At 38.3% G+C, this 14259-nt stretch overlaps 1 protein-coding gene across 1 annotated transcript; it reads left to right on the top strand.

Annotated features, from left to right (window-relative positions):
• Window positions 1–3409: 3409 nt before the first annotated feature.
• Window positions 3410–13322, top strand: LOC580981 (dimethylaniline monooxygenase [N-oxide-forming] 5). The gene is made up of 6 exons (XM_781007.5): window positions 3410–3740; window positions 5989–6211; window positions 8223–8497; window positions 8988–9130; window positions 9534–9676; window positions 12372–13322. The coding sequence occupies exons 2-6, from the start codon at window positions 6006–6008 to the stop codon at window positions 13180–13182; spliced, it is 1578 nt and encodes a 525-aa protein (XP_786100.3). The 5' UTR covers window positions 3410–3740; window positions 5989–6005; the 3' UTR covers window positions 13183–13322.
• Window positions 13323–14259: the final 937 nt, after the last annotated feature.

Below are 14259 nucleotides of genomic sequence, written 5' to 3' on the forward strand. Positions count from 1 at the left end.
ATACTATTATCTAGATCTATTATTTTTAAATAATTTTTAAAATAATTCCATGAATTGGGATAAAACTAAAATATTCCACCTTTATGAGCGACAGTGTATCATGATGATAAAATAGAAAGGATTGAAATATTTTATTTTTGGGGCAAAAACGATGAGCTAACCCCTTGCCATTTTCTACAAAAAGGGGCGGTTTTCGAATTTTCCAATATTTGCCCTTACATCCTTTTTAGGAACAAACGGGAGTCATAATAATTCTAAGGGCATGTTGGGACTACCATGAAGAGAAAACAAAAAGAATTGAAAATTTTAAACGACGAGCTCACCCTTTATAATGTTTGCAAAAAAGTGGTAATTTTTGCATGTGCCATTACTTGTCCTTACATCCTTTTGGGGAACAAACAGGAGTCATAATACTTCTAAGGGCACGATGGGACTATCGTGGAAAGAAAACAGAAAGAATTGAAAAGTTTAAACGACGAGCTAACCAGGCGCGTACGCGGGGGGGGGGGGGGGTCGGGGTTAAACCCCCCCCCCTTGAGTTTTTTTTATGTGTATGTTTTGTGTATGATTTTTGTCAAACCCCCCCCCCCCCTTTTGATATTTTTTTTTGTAATAAAAATAATAAAATAAATAAATAAATAAATTATGCCAATGGCTGACCTAAAAAAGGTGACCTTACCCCCCCCCCCCAACGGAACAAAATGTCAAATTTTCAAATTTCGAGACCAAAAAAAAAAAGTGTCCTCTTACCCTATTTTTGCATGTGCCATTATTTGTCCTTACATCCTTTTGGGGAACAAACGAGAGTCATATTACTTCTAAGGGCACGATGGGACTATCATGATGAGAAAACAGGAAGGATTAAAAAATTCATTTCCTCGCAAAAACGATGAGCTAACCCCTTGCCATTTTTTCCAAAAAGTGGCGGTTTTCGAATTTACCAATATTTGCCCTTACATCCTTTTTGGGAACAAACGGGAGTCATAATACTTCTAAGGGCATGTTGGGACTACCATGAAGAGAAAATAGAAAGGATTGAACATTTTTAATTTTTGGCAAAAACGATAAGCTTGTCATTTTCCCCAAAAATTAAGGATTAAGAATGAAAGACGGGAACGGTACAACGAATCGTCTTCTTTCTCCCTAATAATTTAATGAAACGTCAAAGCTTTCGCGCGAGGGGGGGGGGGAACTGAATTCAGACAAGGATTAAGAGTCGAGAACAGTACAACGAATCGTCTTCTTTCTCTAATAATTCATGAACCGTCGAGCCTTCCACGCTTCGCGCGGTAGGGGGGCAATTGAATTCAGACTAGGATCAAGAACGGCACAACGAATCGTCTACTTTTTGTAATAATTTAATAAAACGTGAAAGCTTCCGCGCTTCGCTCAGACAAGGATTAAGAGTAATAATTTAATAAAACGCCAAAGCTTCGCGCTGGAGGGGGTGGGGGAACTGAATTCAGACAAGGATTAAGAGTCGAAAACAGTACAACGAATCGTCTAAATTCTTTCTCTGATGATTTAATAAAACGTCAAAGGGGGGGGGGGGGGGTAGTGAGCACTCTGAAATTGAAAATTAAAAAGATCGTAACAAAAAATCGCAAACAAAAGGTAAAATTAACGTGTTTTGTGACACTGGCAAGTCACGAATTGGCGTGGGGTCCAGGGGGCGGAAGCTCCGGAAGCTCAGTGGTTTTGGGCAATAAATAACGGTCAGATGAGCAAATTTTTTACCTTATTTGTGACACTGGCAGGTCACGAATTGGCATGGGGTCCAGGGGGCGGAGCCCTCAGAAGCTCAGGGGATTTGGACAATAAATAACGGTCAGATAAGCATATTTTTATACCTTATTTGTGCCACTGGCAGGTCATGAATCGGCGTGGGGTCTAGGGGGCGGAAGCCCCGGAAGCTCAGGGGTTTTGGGCAATAAATAACGTACAGATGAGCATTTTTTTTAAACTTTATTTGTGACACTGGCAGGTCACGAAATGACATGGGGTCCAGGGGGCGGAGCCCTCAGAAGCTCAGGGGATTTGGGCAATAAATAACGGTCAGATAAGCATATTTTTATACCTTATTTGTGCCACTGGCAGGTCACGAATCGGCGTGGGGTCCAGGGGCGGAGCCCCCGGAAGCTCAGGGGTTTTGGGCAATAAATAATGGTCAGATGAGCATATTTTTATACCTAATTTGTGACATTGGCAGGTCACGGATTGGCGTGGGGTCCAGGGGGAGGAGCCCCGGAAGCTCAGGTGTTTTGGGCAATAAATAACGGTCAGATGAGCATATTTTTATACCTTATTTGTGACACTGGCAGGACACAAATTGGTGTTGGGTCCAGGAGCCCCAAGAAGCTCAGGGGTTTTAACATCTAAATTATCGTCAGATGAGCATATTTTATACCTTATTTGTGACACTGGCAGGTCACGAATTAGCGTGGGGTCCAGGGAGCGGAGCCCCCAGATGCTCAGGGGTTTTGGGCAATAAATAACGGTCAGATTAGCATATTTCTATACCTTATATGTGACACTGGCAGGTCACGAATTAGCATGGGGTCCCGGGGCGGAGCCCTCCGGAAGCTCAGGGGTTTTGGGCAATAAATAACGGTCAGATGAGCATATTTTTATACCTTATTTGTGACACTGGCAGGACACAAATTGGTGTTGGGTCCAGGAGCCCCAAGAAGCTCAGGGGTTTTAACATTTAAATTATCGTCAGATGAGCATATTTTATACCTTATTTGTGACACTGGCAGGTCACGAATTAGCGTGGGGTCCAGGGAGCGGAGCCCCCAGATGCTCAGGGGTTTTGGGCAATAAATAACGGTCAGATTAGCATATTTCTATACCTTATATGTGACACTGGCAGGTCACGAATTGGCATGGGGTCCCGGGGCGGAGCCCTCCGGAAGCTCAGGGGTTTTGGGCAATAAATAACGGTCAGATGAGCATATTTTTATACCTTATTTGTGACACTGGCAGGTAACTTATTGTCGTGGGGTCCAGGGGGCGGAGCCCCCAGAAGCTCAGGGGTTTTAGGAATTTCATAACGGTCAGACAAGCATGCAGGGGCCCGCCTTAGGACCCCTGGTGGGGTCGAGGGGGTGGAGCCCCGAAGTCAAGGGCTTTTAGGCATTTAATAACGGTCAGATGAGCATATTTTGATACCTTTGATATCTTTCCCATTTTATTTCCTTCTTTTTTTTTTCCTTCTTTTTTTTCTTTCTTTTTTTTCCCTTCTTTTTTTTTTTCTTCTTTTTTTCCCTTTCTTTTTCCTTCCTTTTTTTCCCCTCTTTTTTTTCTCCATTCTTTTTTTTGTCCCTCTTTTTTTTCTTCCCTTTTCCTTTCTATACACTTTTATTGTGGCACTTTTTCAAATTTTCCGGGGGAGACATATTATGTCCCCGTCCCCGTCCCCGTCCCCATCGTCCCGGGATCGCCGCCCCCGCTCCGGAACCATCCGTGTACTTGGTTGTTTCGAGTTAGAATTCTTACTTCACTTCGCAGCTTCGTAGGAGTGCGTGTATACACAAGTGGGGCTGTTTCAGTTGTTTTTATAACCAGGGTATAAACTCACATCTCCCTGGTATAACTGTTGTTTGCTACGCTGCACTGTAGAATGATCCTTTTTTCCATTTAATGACAATTGGATCTCTACCGCTTTTATCAAGTGAAATTTTCAAGCTGTTTTCTGCCGGCGATCTTGCTCCTTTGAGACTTCGCATGAGAGTATACCGGTAAGTATAGTACATAGTGTAATACCAGGGGGTAATACCACTGACCTGGGTAATACTCACTAGTCGTAAGCGCTATATGCGCGGTATAGGCGTTGTGTTGGTGCGTGAGGTTTATAACTTCACCTAAATTAGTGCGTACGGGGTGAGTGGTAGTTGGGAGTAATACGAGATCCCCAATATCAGCTGTGACGGATTTTAGCGCTTTTATGTGTTTCTTTCATTTTGTTTGGAAATAACTCACAATTGACGGCTATATCGTCATCCTCCGATCCGAGTCACTGGTTTAACAATTCAGCAATCTTTCTATAGGATCCACGGTTGGGAGGTTTTCAAAAGAAATCTATTCAATTCCACCCACACATATTACCTGGCTAGGACACTATTTCTAACAACATAATATTCTGTATTCTTTATAGTCTCTTTTCTATCATTCAATATGATAAATAATATGAATCAAAACACTAGTATAAAACTGTATATATTCCTTGCGGATCGAGTCCCCCTGATGTATATGTGTTAAGATCATCAAATTTCTCATAGAGGTGGACTCGGATCACGAGCCTCGGACGAGGAGTATATATTCCTTGTGGTGTGGGAAATTTGAAAATTTAACACTCGCACCACAAGGAATATACAGACAGTTTTATAGTGTTTTTCTTAATATGCCTACTAGATAACTTGGCTTGACTAAAGCAATAATATAATTTTTTTAAAATTATGAAACGAAGTAATATTTCGTCTTTATAACCGTCAGGGGACTATTTAAAGACATGTTGAAATGTGAAATGTATTTTGCTATATTTTTTCAGAGTATAAAATGTCCTTGGATCCAAGTCCCTGAGGACTTGGATCATGATAATGCCCAATTGACTATTTTTGCCACACACTATTTTATGAATTATTTATATATAGAAGTATATATGTACAATAACATGAATCAATTTTCAACTTCATGGATACTTGAACCAAAGCAGATCACTTGGCTGACATAATAGATGATACTCACTACCGTATGTAGTTTGATAGTTTATATGACAACAATGAAATCCTGTTCAGTGATTGGTCAACATTGCATCATTTGCTATGATGATACCAATAAGAAAAATACACTATACCATGGACGACGTCATAGATATGCGATCGATCAAGATCAATGTGATATCGGTGTCGGCCCGGTCTCAGTCGCTGCTCTCACTGCACTCTGCACTACTTCAGTGACAGTATACATTATTGGTATTATTAATTTTTTTTAATGAAGGTTGGTTTGAAAAATATATAAAAAAATATGGCATGCACTATTTCAAGCCACTAGTGAAATGGTAGTGCATGGTATATTTGTTAACCATGTAATATAATAGTTCACAGTATGTTATAGTGTGATCATTCAAACTGTGTTGTAGTGGGATCATTCATACTAAATATGTTGTAGTATTATAGACTTTTATAGTTCATACTTCATACTACCGGTATGTTGTAGTGGGATTGTTCATAGTCACTAAGTTATGTTGTAGTGTGATCATTTATACTATGTTGTATGATAGTATAGATTTATTGACTGCTATGAGAGGCATGGCTGTTTCCTTAGGCTCTGGTGGACGTTACATCCTGCTATGACCCTGCGGCGCGCTGAGGGGCCATAGCAGGATGTAACGTCCCCGAGAGCCAGTATAGGAACAGCTATGTCTCAAATATTAAAGCAGTCCATATATCTTTTATATGCCGTATACCAAATTCACAAACAACTTTACAAAGAATTCTTACCTTATCCTTTTCTTGAGTAAAGATTAGTTAAAACAAAAATTTGTGAGACTGTCTATTAATCAACGCTGGAATGCTGCCTAAATTTTACGATCATTCGGGAATCGCACACACACTGCACTGTATGGTATCCGCGCTCGCACAAAGAAACTATTTACACGTTAACCAATGGGGATTTCAGCAAAATTTATTTATGCAGCTCCTTACCCGGGGCAACGTGCATCTTTCTCATTAACTATTGAGCGTTAGGCGGGCATGGCTAAAATCACAACTCCAATTTCGACCAATCAGATGACTAGATTTATACTAAATTAAACATACTAAATTAGAGAGGTTTATAATTCATATTATGTTGTAGTGTGATCGTTCATACTATGTTGTAGTGTCAACAATATACTACAACATGAAAGATCACACTACAACATAGTATGAACGATCGCAGTACAAAAAATAGATGATTGGCAAGATTTCAACTCTATATCCCAAACAGATCATTGATCAGTCACCATGGGTAAAAAAGTTGCAATCATCGGTGCTGGAGCTAGTGGACTGGCTGCCATTAAATGCTGTCTAGATGAAGGTCTGGAACCTGTGTGCTTTGACAAAGCAGATAACATCGGAGGACTGTGGTACTATCGCGAGGAGCGGGAGGATCAAGGGTGTGTCTTTGAGTCAACGGTTATCAACACCAGCAAAGAGGTCATGTGCTTTAGGTGAGTATGTCATACATACATGTAGACCTAGGCCCTATGTGCAAAGTTTTTGCAAACGATTACGAGACACCTGAAATGGTGTCTATTTGATTGAAACAGAAGTAAAACCAAATTATAAGTGCAAAGATTTCATGATGAAGGAAATTAGGAAAACGAAGTGAAGTATACATAGTGTTTGACATATTTGTATTTAGAGGCTGTTAGTTCCTGAATTTGATAAACATACAGTCAACAAAGTCAGTCAAAATTGTTCTAAAGCACTGAGTGAAATTTTTTAGTCAAAACTCAAACAAATGAAATTCATAGTGGATGTATGCAATCACAGTAATTTGTGAATGTAGCAAAAAATTTATAGGGATTAACAGTTGTCCAAAGCACAAAAAAAGCTACCAACATTGACCATGACAAATTCTCATTTGTTTTAATCATAATGGTTTGGGTATATAAGCCTCCATGCATGTCAATACACAATGGTTTACGCCATGGCACACAATTTAGCATACCATAGGAGGCCTGTCTTCATCAGCCCGAGTTGGCCAAATAACCCATTATTTCTGATCCAGGGAAATAGCGGGGTATTTGGCAGGTAAAGACGCAAAAAGCAGGCTATTTGCTCAGGAAATCTCCCCAAGATATCTTGGGCTAGTTTGTAAAAGAGCCTGCTATTTGTCTGATCCGTCTTCACCAGCCAAAGACTCGCACTATACATGTATGTGCGAACACTGAGCAAATTTCTCAAGCTAATTCTCGAGCTAGAGTTTTGATTTATAACTTCGGGCTAATTTCCCGGATCATAAAATAGCAGGCTTTTTAGCCAACTCTGGCTGATGAGGACAGACCTTAAGAGACCATGAGGAAGGTATGATAGTGTTCATGAGGGTGCCTCAATGCAGGGCAGTGTGAGACCATCATTTGTGACAGTGTCTTATGATATCAATGAAGTCTGTTCGGCTGTGATCAAATCGTAGTGTTCCATGGGGATTATTCACTTAAAAGAAAGCACTGTACAAATTCAAACACCAAAAAACTAGACTACACACGTACACAATACATATATCTGTCAATCTAGGTCTTAGATTAGATTGTTATTTCTTGGCATCAATATACTGTGACCTTTGAACTGTTAATCTCACAACATGCGACAAGATATCAAAGATGATAATAGTCATTGGTAGGTTTGGAGTTCAGCCTTCTTACATTATTGGAAGAGGTGCTTCTTACATTCTCAAGTGACATCCATGGCATTGTCGTTACAAATTATCTCAAAGGTTTTTGCCCCAACTAAAAGTTTTAAATAATTTCTGTATTCTAAATATTATACATCCAAGCTCCTATGAACCATCAATGTTGTAGAATAAACAATATAAAGATATTAGTTTGAAAGTTCATAAATTATGGAATGATATACATGTATCAATGTGCATGTATACAATTTATTCATACCATCTACCAGCAAGTTGATCTATAAACCCATTTTTTTCAAGCAGCAAATTTAATGAAAGCGCACTAAACTGAATGGCAAAGAATTGAACAATATTTGGTGTGTGTTTGCACATAATTGAACCTTGGTAATTTGAAAGATATTACTGATTAACTAGATACAAATCTTTATTGAGGCCCCAAGTACAAGTAGAACTCTTTGGTAATTAAGGCCAAGGCCATTAAGGCCATTAAATTTGCCAGAAATGTAGAGGAAGGTATCAAAAGGGTCCATGTGCCTCCACTTTCGGGGTATTAACTTCGTCAAAATGTGGTGGAAGGCATACAGAATACAGAATTTTAAAGCGGATCATTAAAAAAACCTACCATGGTTTACCCCTTCATGTCTGAACAAAGCTTTAATATATACCCGTACCATGGTGGAATTCGTTGCAAATTAATATATAGCAGGAAAGTGAAAAAAATACTTTTTGTGTTTATAGGAGCTCTTTTTGAACTTGCTAATAAGACACAAAATGAGGTTTCAGTCTAGTTTGTAAAGTGTCTGCTCTTTCTTTATCTTCATTTCCAGTGACTTCCCCATTCCAGAAGACTTTCCAAACTTCATGCACAACAAACTTGTATTGAAGTACTACCAGCTCTTCTGTGACCGCTTTGATCTTCAGAAGTACATCCGCTTTCACACTAAAGTGGACTCGGCTGTCTTTGCAGATGACTACAAGGAAACCGGAAAATGGAAAGTTACAACAACTCGTCAAGATACTGGCAAGCCAGTGACTGAGATCTATGATGCCGTTCTTGTGTGCACAGGACATCACTGCACACCATACATCCCAGAGTTTAAAGGTGAGGGTGAGGTATTTTCCTCTCAAGAATGAAGTCATGTTTTATGGCTAAAATTGTATTATGTAGTTGAAAAGCTTGAGAATTCAATTCTGTGCAATGAGAGATATATACTCATTTTGTTATGTTGTTATGCCGGGACTGTTAAATGTTCAAGTCTTTGTGCAAGGCATATTCTCCAGAACATGTTTCCATCAGAGTTAAATTGTAGAGTACAAGCACAGTTGTAGAAGATTATTATAACTGAATTTCAAAACAAAACAAAAGCATAAGAAGAGAGAGAGAGAGGTTTGAGGCAACTTTTAACAGAGCCGCATACAGTATGTGTAGTCAGTTATAAATGCCAGTAGGTATTCTGTTAGTATGCTATAGTACAAAGCTACATAGCACAGTTGTTTCTTTATCTCTCAGTGTGACCCCAATAATATAGTACATGTAGGCACATGTATGTGATACCTCTCTGTCTGTTTTGTTTCTTTCTTGTCACTTTTAGGACTGAAAGAGTTCAAAGGTCAAATCCTACATACGCATGATTACTTGACGTCTAAAGGATTTGAGAATAAACGCATCATGATCATTGGAGTGGGCAACTCTGGCTGTGATGCTGCTGTGGAGCTCAGCAGGGGTGCATCCCAGGTCAGTCCAAGGTCAGATGTTAAAGGTCAAGTCCTTATTAATGAATTGAGTAAACCATAAAGTCATAAAAAGAAATGCATCATTATAATTGGAGTTAGGTACTACTGGCTGTGATACTGCTGTGGAGCTCAGTAGGTGTGCATCCCAGGTCATAAGATCAAAGGTTAAAGGTCAGGGCCTCCCACTCATGGGTAGTTGAGGTCATGAGAAACAACTCATGACATGAGTTTGAAACTGCAGATTGTAGGTCATCATGCCAAGTAAGTTGTTTCTAGGGTAACAGGATGGGTTAAATTCTAAGCTATAAGACTTTGTGAGGTCACTTCAAGAGAATTTGTTTTTCATGTATTATTTCCTAAAGCAAATTTTATTTCAAATATCTGTTTGTTCTTGCTTTGATTAGGTCTACCTGAGTACAAGGCGGGGAACATGGATCATCCATCGTTTGGCAGATGGAGGAATGCCTGTGGATATCTTTGCTATTCGCAGAATGTACGATTTTCTTCCAGACTCCATTAAAGAAATAGGAATGAAGGGTGCTTTGCAGTAAGTATTAATATACAAATAATACACAACAGTTCGTTCGTTCGTGTCTCCTTAGATCAAGATTAATGTATCTTGATCTTTGGAGTAGTTGTTACAACCGGCCATGTCAGACACGTTGCCCTGGGGTGCGAAATAGGACTCTTGTAGTGTGCCCCCATTTAAAACAATTATACTATAACAGTTAACATTACATTTAATTAATAGTATGAAACTATTATGAATCAATTGATTTGGTCGATCCAGTTCGATGGCGCAAGCACGGCACTTTTGGACAGAGATCCTAATAATTACAGAGCTTGGTCTTGTTGCTCTGTTCGCCAGCAGTTTGAGGATATGGAATCCCGCGGCACATTACTCACAAGAGTTCTAACAAGCCAAGCTTATACAGAGCCTATAATAAGTAATGTTGTGCATGTACCACCCAAAGAAGAAGAAAAAAGAAGAAGAAAAATGAAGAAAGAAAAAAGAAGAAGAAAGAAGAAGAAAAAAAAAAGAAAAAAAAAAGGTTGGATTGCCATTTAACGATACCTGAATATTATTCCGTTATTTAATCAGGAAACAAAGTTTGATTTTTAACCTCAATCGTAAGAAATTAGTACGATTGCGTTATCGTATCAACCTTATCAACCTACTGTCAATATAAAGAGACGTCACAATGATGACTGCGTAAAAACGCTAAAACTCTTGTCCAATCAGATTCCCGATGTGCTCTTAACATCACATTGCTTCTTCAGCACTTTCCTCCAATCAGCTTGCAGCTAGGGGCCAACGTGATCAGATTGATCTATTCAATCCTATATCATTTTTCATCATGCGATTGTACAGAAAAGGACGTTACTAGTTAAGTATTTATTTACATAAAATTACAGCCAATATGAATTATACCGAAAGGTGTCTGGAACTTTCAAGTATCTCTTTTTTCCAGATTGGATCACGTGGAAATAAAAGAGAAAATGAAACATAATTATGCGGAGGATAAACTGATCACATGGCCGGGCGCTGGTTAGACTGATCACATGGCATACATTCTCTACAACTTTTGTTTTGTTTTGATTTTCTGCCAGTGATAATATTAAAGGTGGGATCCAGATACACCAGAGGCCCTCAATTTTTCTTTTCGGGGGGGGGGGGGGGGGGGGGGGGTCATCCCACTCCTGGAAAATATGAAAAATACAAACGAAAAAGTATAGCAAATACTGACTAAAGACTGCAACACGCTTTTAGGCTCTGGAGGGCCCAATAGTGCAGCATTTAGACTAATACAAATGAAAAAATCTTCTCGCTCAGTCCCTTGCATATATCCTTCAAAATGTACGAATAAGTATTGTAGAAAAACCTGTTTTCCCATTTGCACTGTAATAAGAAACTGCAATTATTTATATTTTCCCTGAGGAAAGTTTTCAATCACACATTCACCCTATATATATATATATATATAATTATTGCAAATATTTGTTATTTATACAAACCTGTACTAAACAAATCTAATCCATTATCAATAAATTTAAAAAACAACAGGTTTTGATATTTTCTGTAGGACCCTACAGAGCAAATTGGAGAGGAGCTCGCAAGATACTTCACTTAGTATCCCAATTTGTGTTTGATTTATCGCAACTTCAAGAATTCACTGCTTCTATTAAAACCAACTTGATATCAGGGTGGACTTCCCCTTTTAGATAGATCACATGAAACACTTATGATTCTTGTCATGTCGTACACATTAAAGGGAAATCCAACCCTAATACTAATATAGCCAAACAAAATGTGCAGTATGTTATCAACCTACTGTTGATATAAAGTAATGTCACAATGGTGACTGCGTAACACTAAAACTTATACACAACAGTGAGGACATTAGTAAGAATTACCCACACAATGTACCCTTGGAACACACCCAAGGCGAGGCCGAGGGTGATTGGACTGTTTCGAAGGTACCGATTGTGGGTAATTTTACTAATGCCTGAACAAAATGATGTGTATTATTTGTTTTATGAGATGATTTATTATTTGTTTCATAAAATGAAGTTTATAACATGATTTTACTAATGACCGGTTATTGGTAAAATTACGTGTTAGGTGAAATAAATGCCTGGTCACGTGTACGCTCTCAACCAATCATTTGATTAGGATCCCCTTCATCATCTTATAAACTAAACTAAACTTTATGTCTTTATTATGTATGATAAAAGGGTGGACATGTTCTAGTTCTAGTGAGAGGTCAATGTAAAAGATGTAATTGTGGTTTTACAGACAGGTCTCGATCAAACACATGTATAATGTCTGGGGACCAACTTGAATGCCACCATCACGAGTCTATTTCAAACCTGTCAAAGTCAATTGGTAGGTGAAGACTGAGAAGTATAGACCACAAGATATCTTGATTTGTAAAAGATGAGATCTTTTAAATGTTTAGCATTAAAACAATATGAAAAAAACTTGTTAATGCAGTAACTGAAAGGCTTAGATAAGTAGTAAGGTATTCATGAGAGAGAGGGCCAAACTGACTCCCCTCTCCTACCCTCCCCCACTTTGTATGTCTAAGTGAATGTTTTAAATACTAAATTTTAACTCATCTTTGTCATCTCTATATATATATTTATGTGGTTTGTGCTTTTATTTAAATTATATTTCTTTTTAATGTTATTGCATACAAGAATGTTATTTTACTCACAAAACACTATTTTTCTTCCTGTAGAAAACGAGTCGATCACAAGTTTCTCGGTATCCAACCTAACCACTCACCAATGGCACAACATCCAACAGTCAATGATTTTCTGCCGAACTGCATCATGAATGGATCAATTATTATCAAACCAGACGTGAAGCACTTCACATCAACTGGTGTCGTGTTCCAAGATGGAACCACCGAGGATCTAGATGTTGTCATTCTTGGGACGGGGTATGTCTTTCAATTCCCCTTTCTTGAAGATTCAGTGATTAAAGTAGAGCAGAACCAGCTACCACTCTACAAGTATGTCTTCCCAACAAACCTTCCACATCCAACCATTGCTTTCTTAGGGTACATCCAACCTTTAGGTGCCATTAATCCTATATCAGAGCTCCAAGCTAGATGGGCTACAAGAGTGTTCCAAGGTCTTACAAAGCTACCTACAGCAGATCAAATGAAAGCTAACCTGATCAGCAAACAAGAAGCCATGGCCAAGCGTTACGTCTCCTCTCAACGGCATACCATCCAAGTAGATTTTGTTAAGTACATGGATGATGTTGCTATAGAGTTTGGGGCAAAGCCAGATTTCTGGAAGATGTTACTCTCCGATCCTATCCTAGCTGTGAAGTGTGTTTGTGGTCCATATACACCCTATCAGTATCGTCTGGTCGGACCGGGTCAATGGAGGGGTGCTCGTGATGCTATTGTTAACATCTGGGATAGGATCAATAAACCTCTGCAAACCAGGAAGTTACAGGATACAAGTAGCAGCTTCTTTAATAGCTGGATGATTTTTGTGGTTCTCATATCTGTTGCTCTCTACTTTTATTGGTTTTGAGATGTTTTGATGGAAATCATCTTTGATCTGTATACAATTATATTATGCAATAAAATCATGTAGTATTTAGCTAACATTTGAAATAAAGATGTTTTAAAGGTAAAGACCAGTATTGGAAACGACCCAATTTCAAAAAATGAAATAGAAGCTCTCATTACCAATCATGTGAAAGAATATGTTTTGACTAATACATGATGATAAAAAATTTGCAGGGAAACCGCCTACTAATTCATATATTTGGTAAATTTGTTTCTCTCATGGTCTGTGAGAGATAAAGGGTAGTCCCATATACATCTTTCTGTGTATAGTGCTTGTAACTTTACGAAGAATGGGCCAAATTTCTTATCATTTTGATGATTCCAGAACCTTGCAGATGCTAGATGTTAGATGATCAACCTTTTCTGATCGATTCCACAACATTTCTTTCACAATGCAATCGCATGACCATAACTGGTCTTTACCTTTAACATTCTGTATATTAAACCCGACATCAACGCCAGTAAAAAGAGAAAGAGTGTGAGGGGACAAAATAACGACAGAGAGCCAAAGATGGAGACATTCCTATTTAATCATTCAATTATTATGTAGATGTTTGCCTCTTAATCGAAATTGAACCTATTTCTTCATATTTAATGTTTTCTCTATAAAACTCATGTACAGTAAATCTTCATTTTTCTATCTAAGGTAACCTTAGAATCAAGTTATGATTTTCTAATTTATTTTATTTTGTATTTTTCATAAATAAATGAATGTGAGTCAAAAAGGTGAATGCTTGTCTATCTTTAATTCTGTCTTTGGTCCCTATAGCTTTGATTGAAGCCATATCTTCTGTATTTGTATTGCACACTATTAAAGGTCAAGCATACTCACACCAACTTCATCACTTTTCACAACAAGGTCATCTTTGGGAGCTTCTCCTTTCTCAATATATAGATTCATAATTTGTTTTAATAATGATTTTGTAAAGATAAGTTATGGAGGCCATAACGCTTAGTTTTAAAGAACTAAACTACAGTGAACTAAAAAGGTTACCCCAAGGAAAAAAATCAGACAATGTACATCGAAGTTTGTATGTCA

Source organism: Strongylocentrotus purpuratus, unplaced genomic scaffold (assembly GCF_000002235.5).
Source record: "Strongylocentrotus purpuratus isolate Spur 01 unplaced genomic scaffold, Spur_5.0 spur5_scaffold_4, whole genome shotgun sequence".
In the NCBI taxonomy this organism is placed as follows: Eukaryota; Metazoa; Echinodermata; class Echinoidea; order Camarodonta; family Strongylocentrotidae; genus Strongylocentrotus; species Strongylocentrotus purpuratus.

Excerpts from the sequence above, each read along its gene's own strand:
- LOC580981 (XM_781007.5), top strand. The coding sequence starts at position 6,006 with ATGGGTAAAAAAGTTGCAATCATCGGTGCTGGAGCTAGTGGACTGGCT. Across the intron at positions 6,212-8,222 it reads AAAGAGGTCATGTGCTTTAG|TGACTTCCCCATTCCAGAAG; the intron begins GTGAGTATGTCA and ends CTTCATTTCCAG. Across the intron at positions 9,677-12,371 it reads GGAATGAAGGGTGCTTTGCA|AAAACGAGTCGATCACAAGT; the intron begins GTAAGTATTAAT and ends TTCTTCCTGTAG.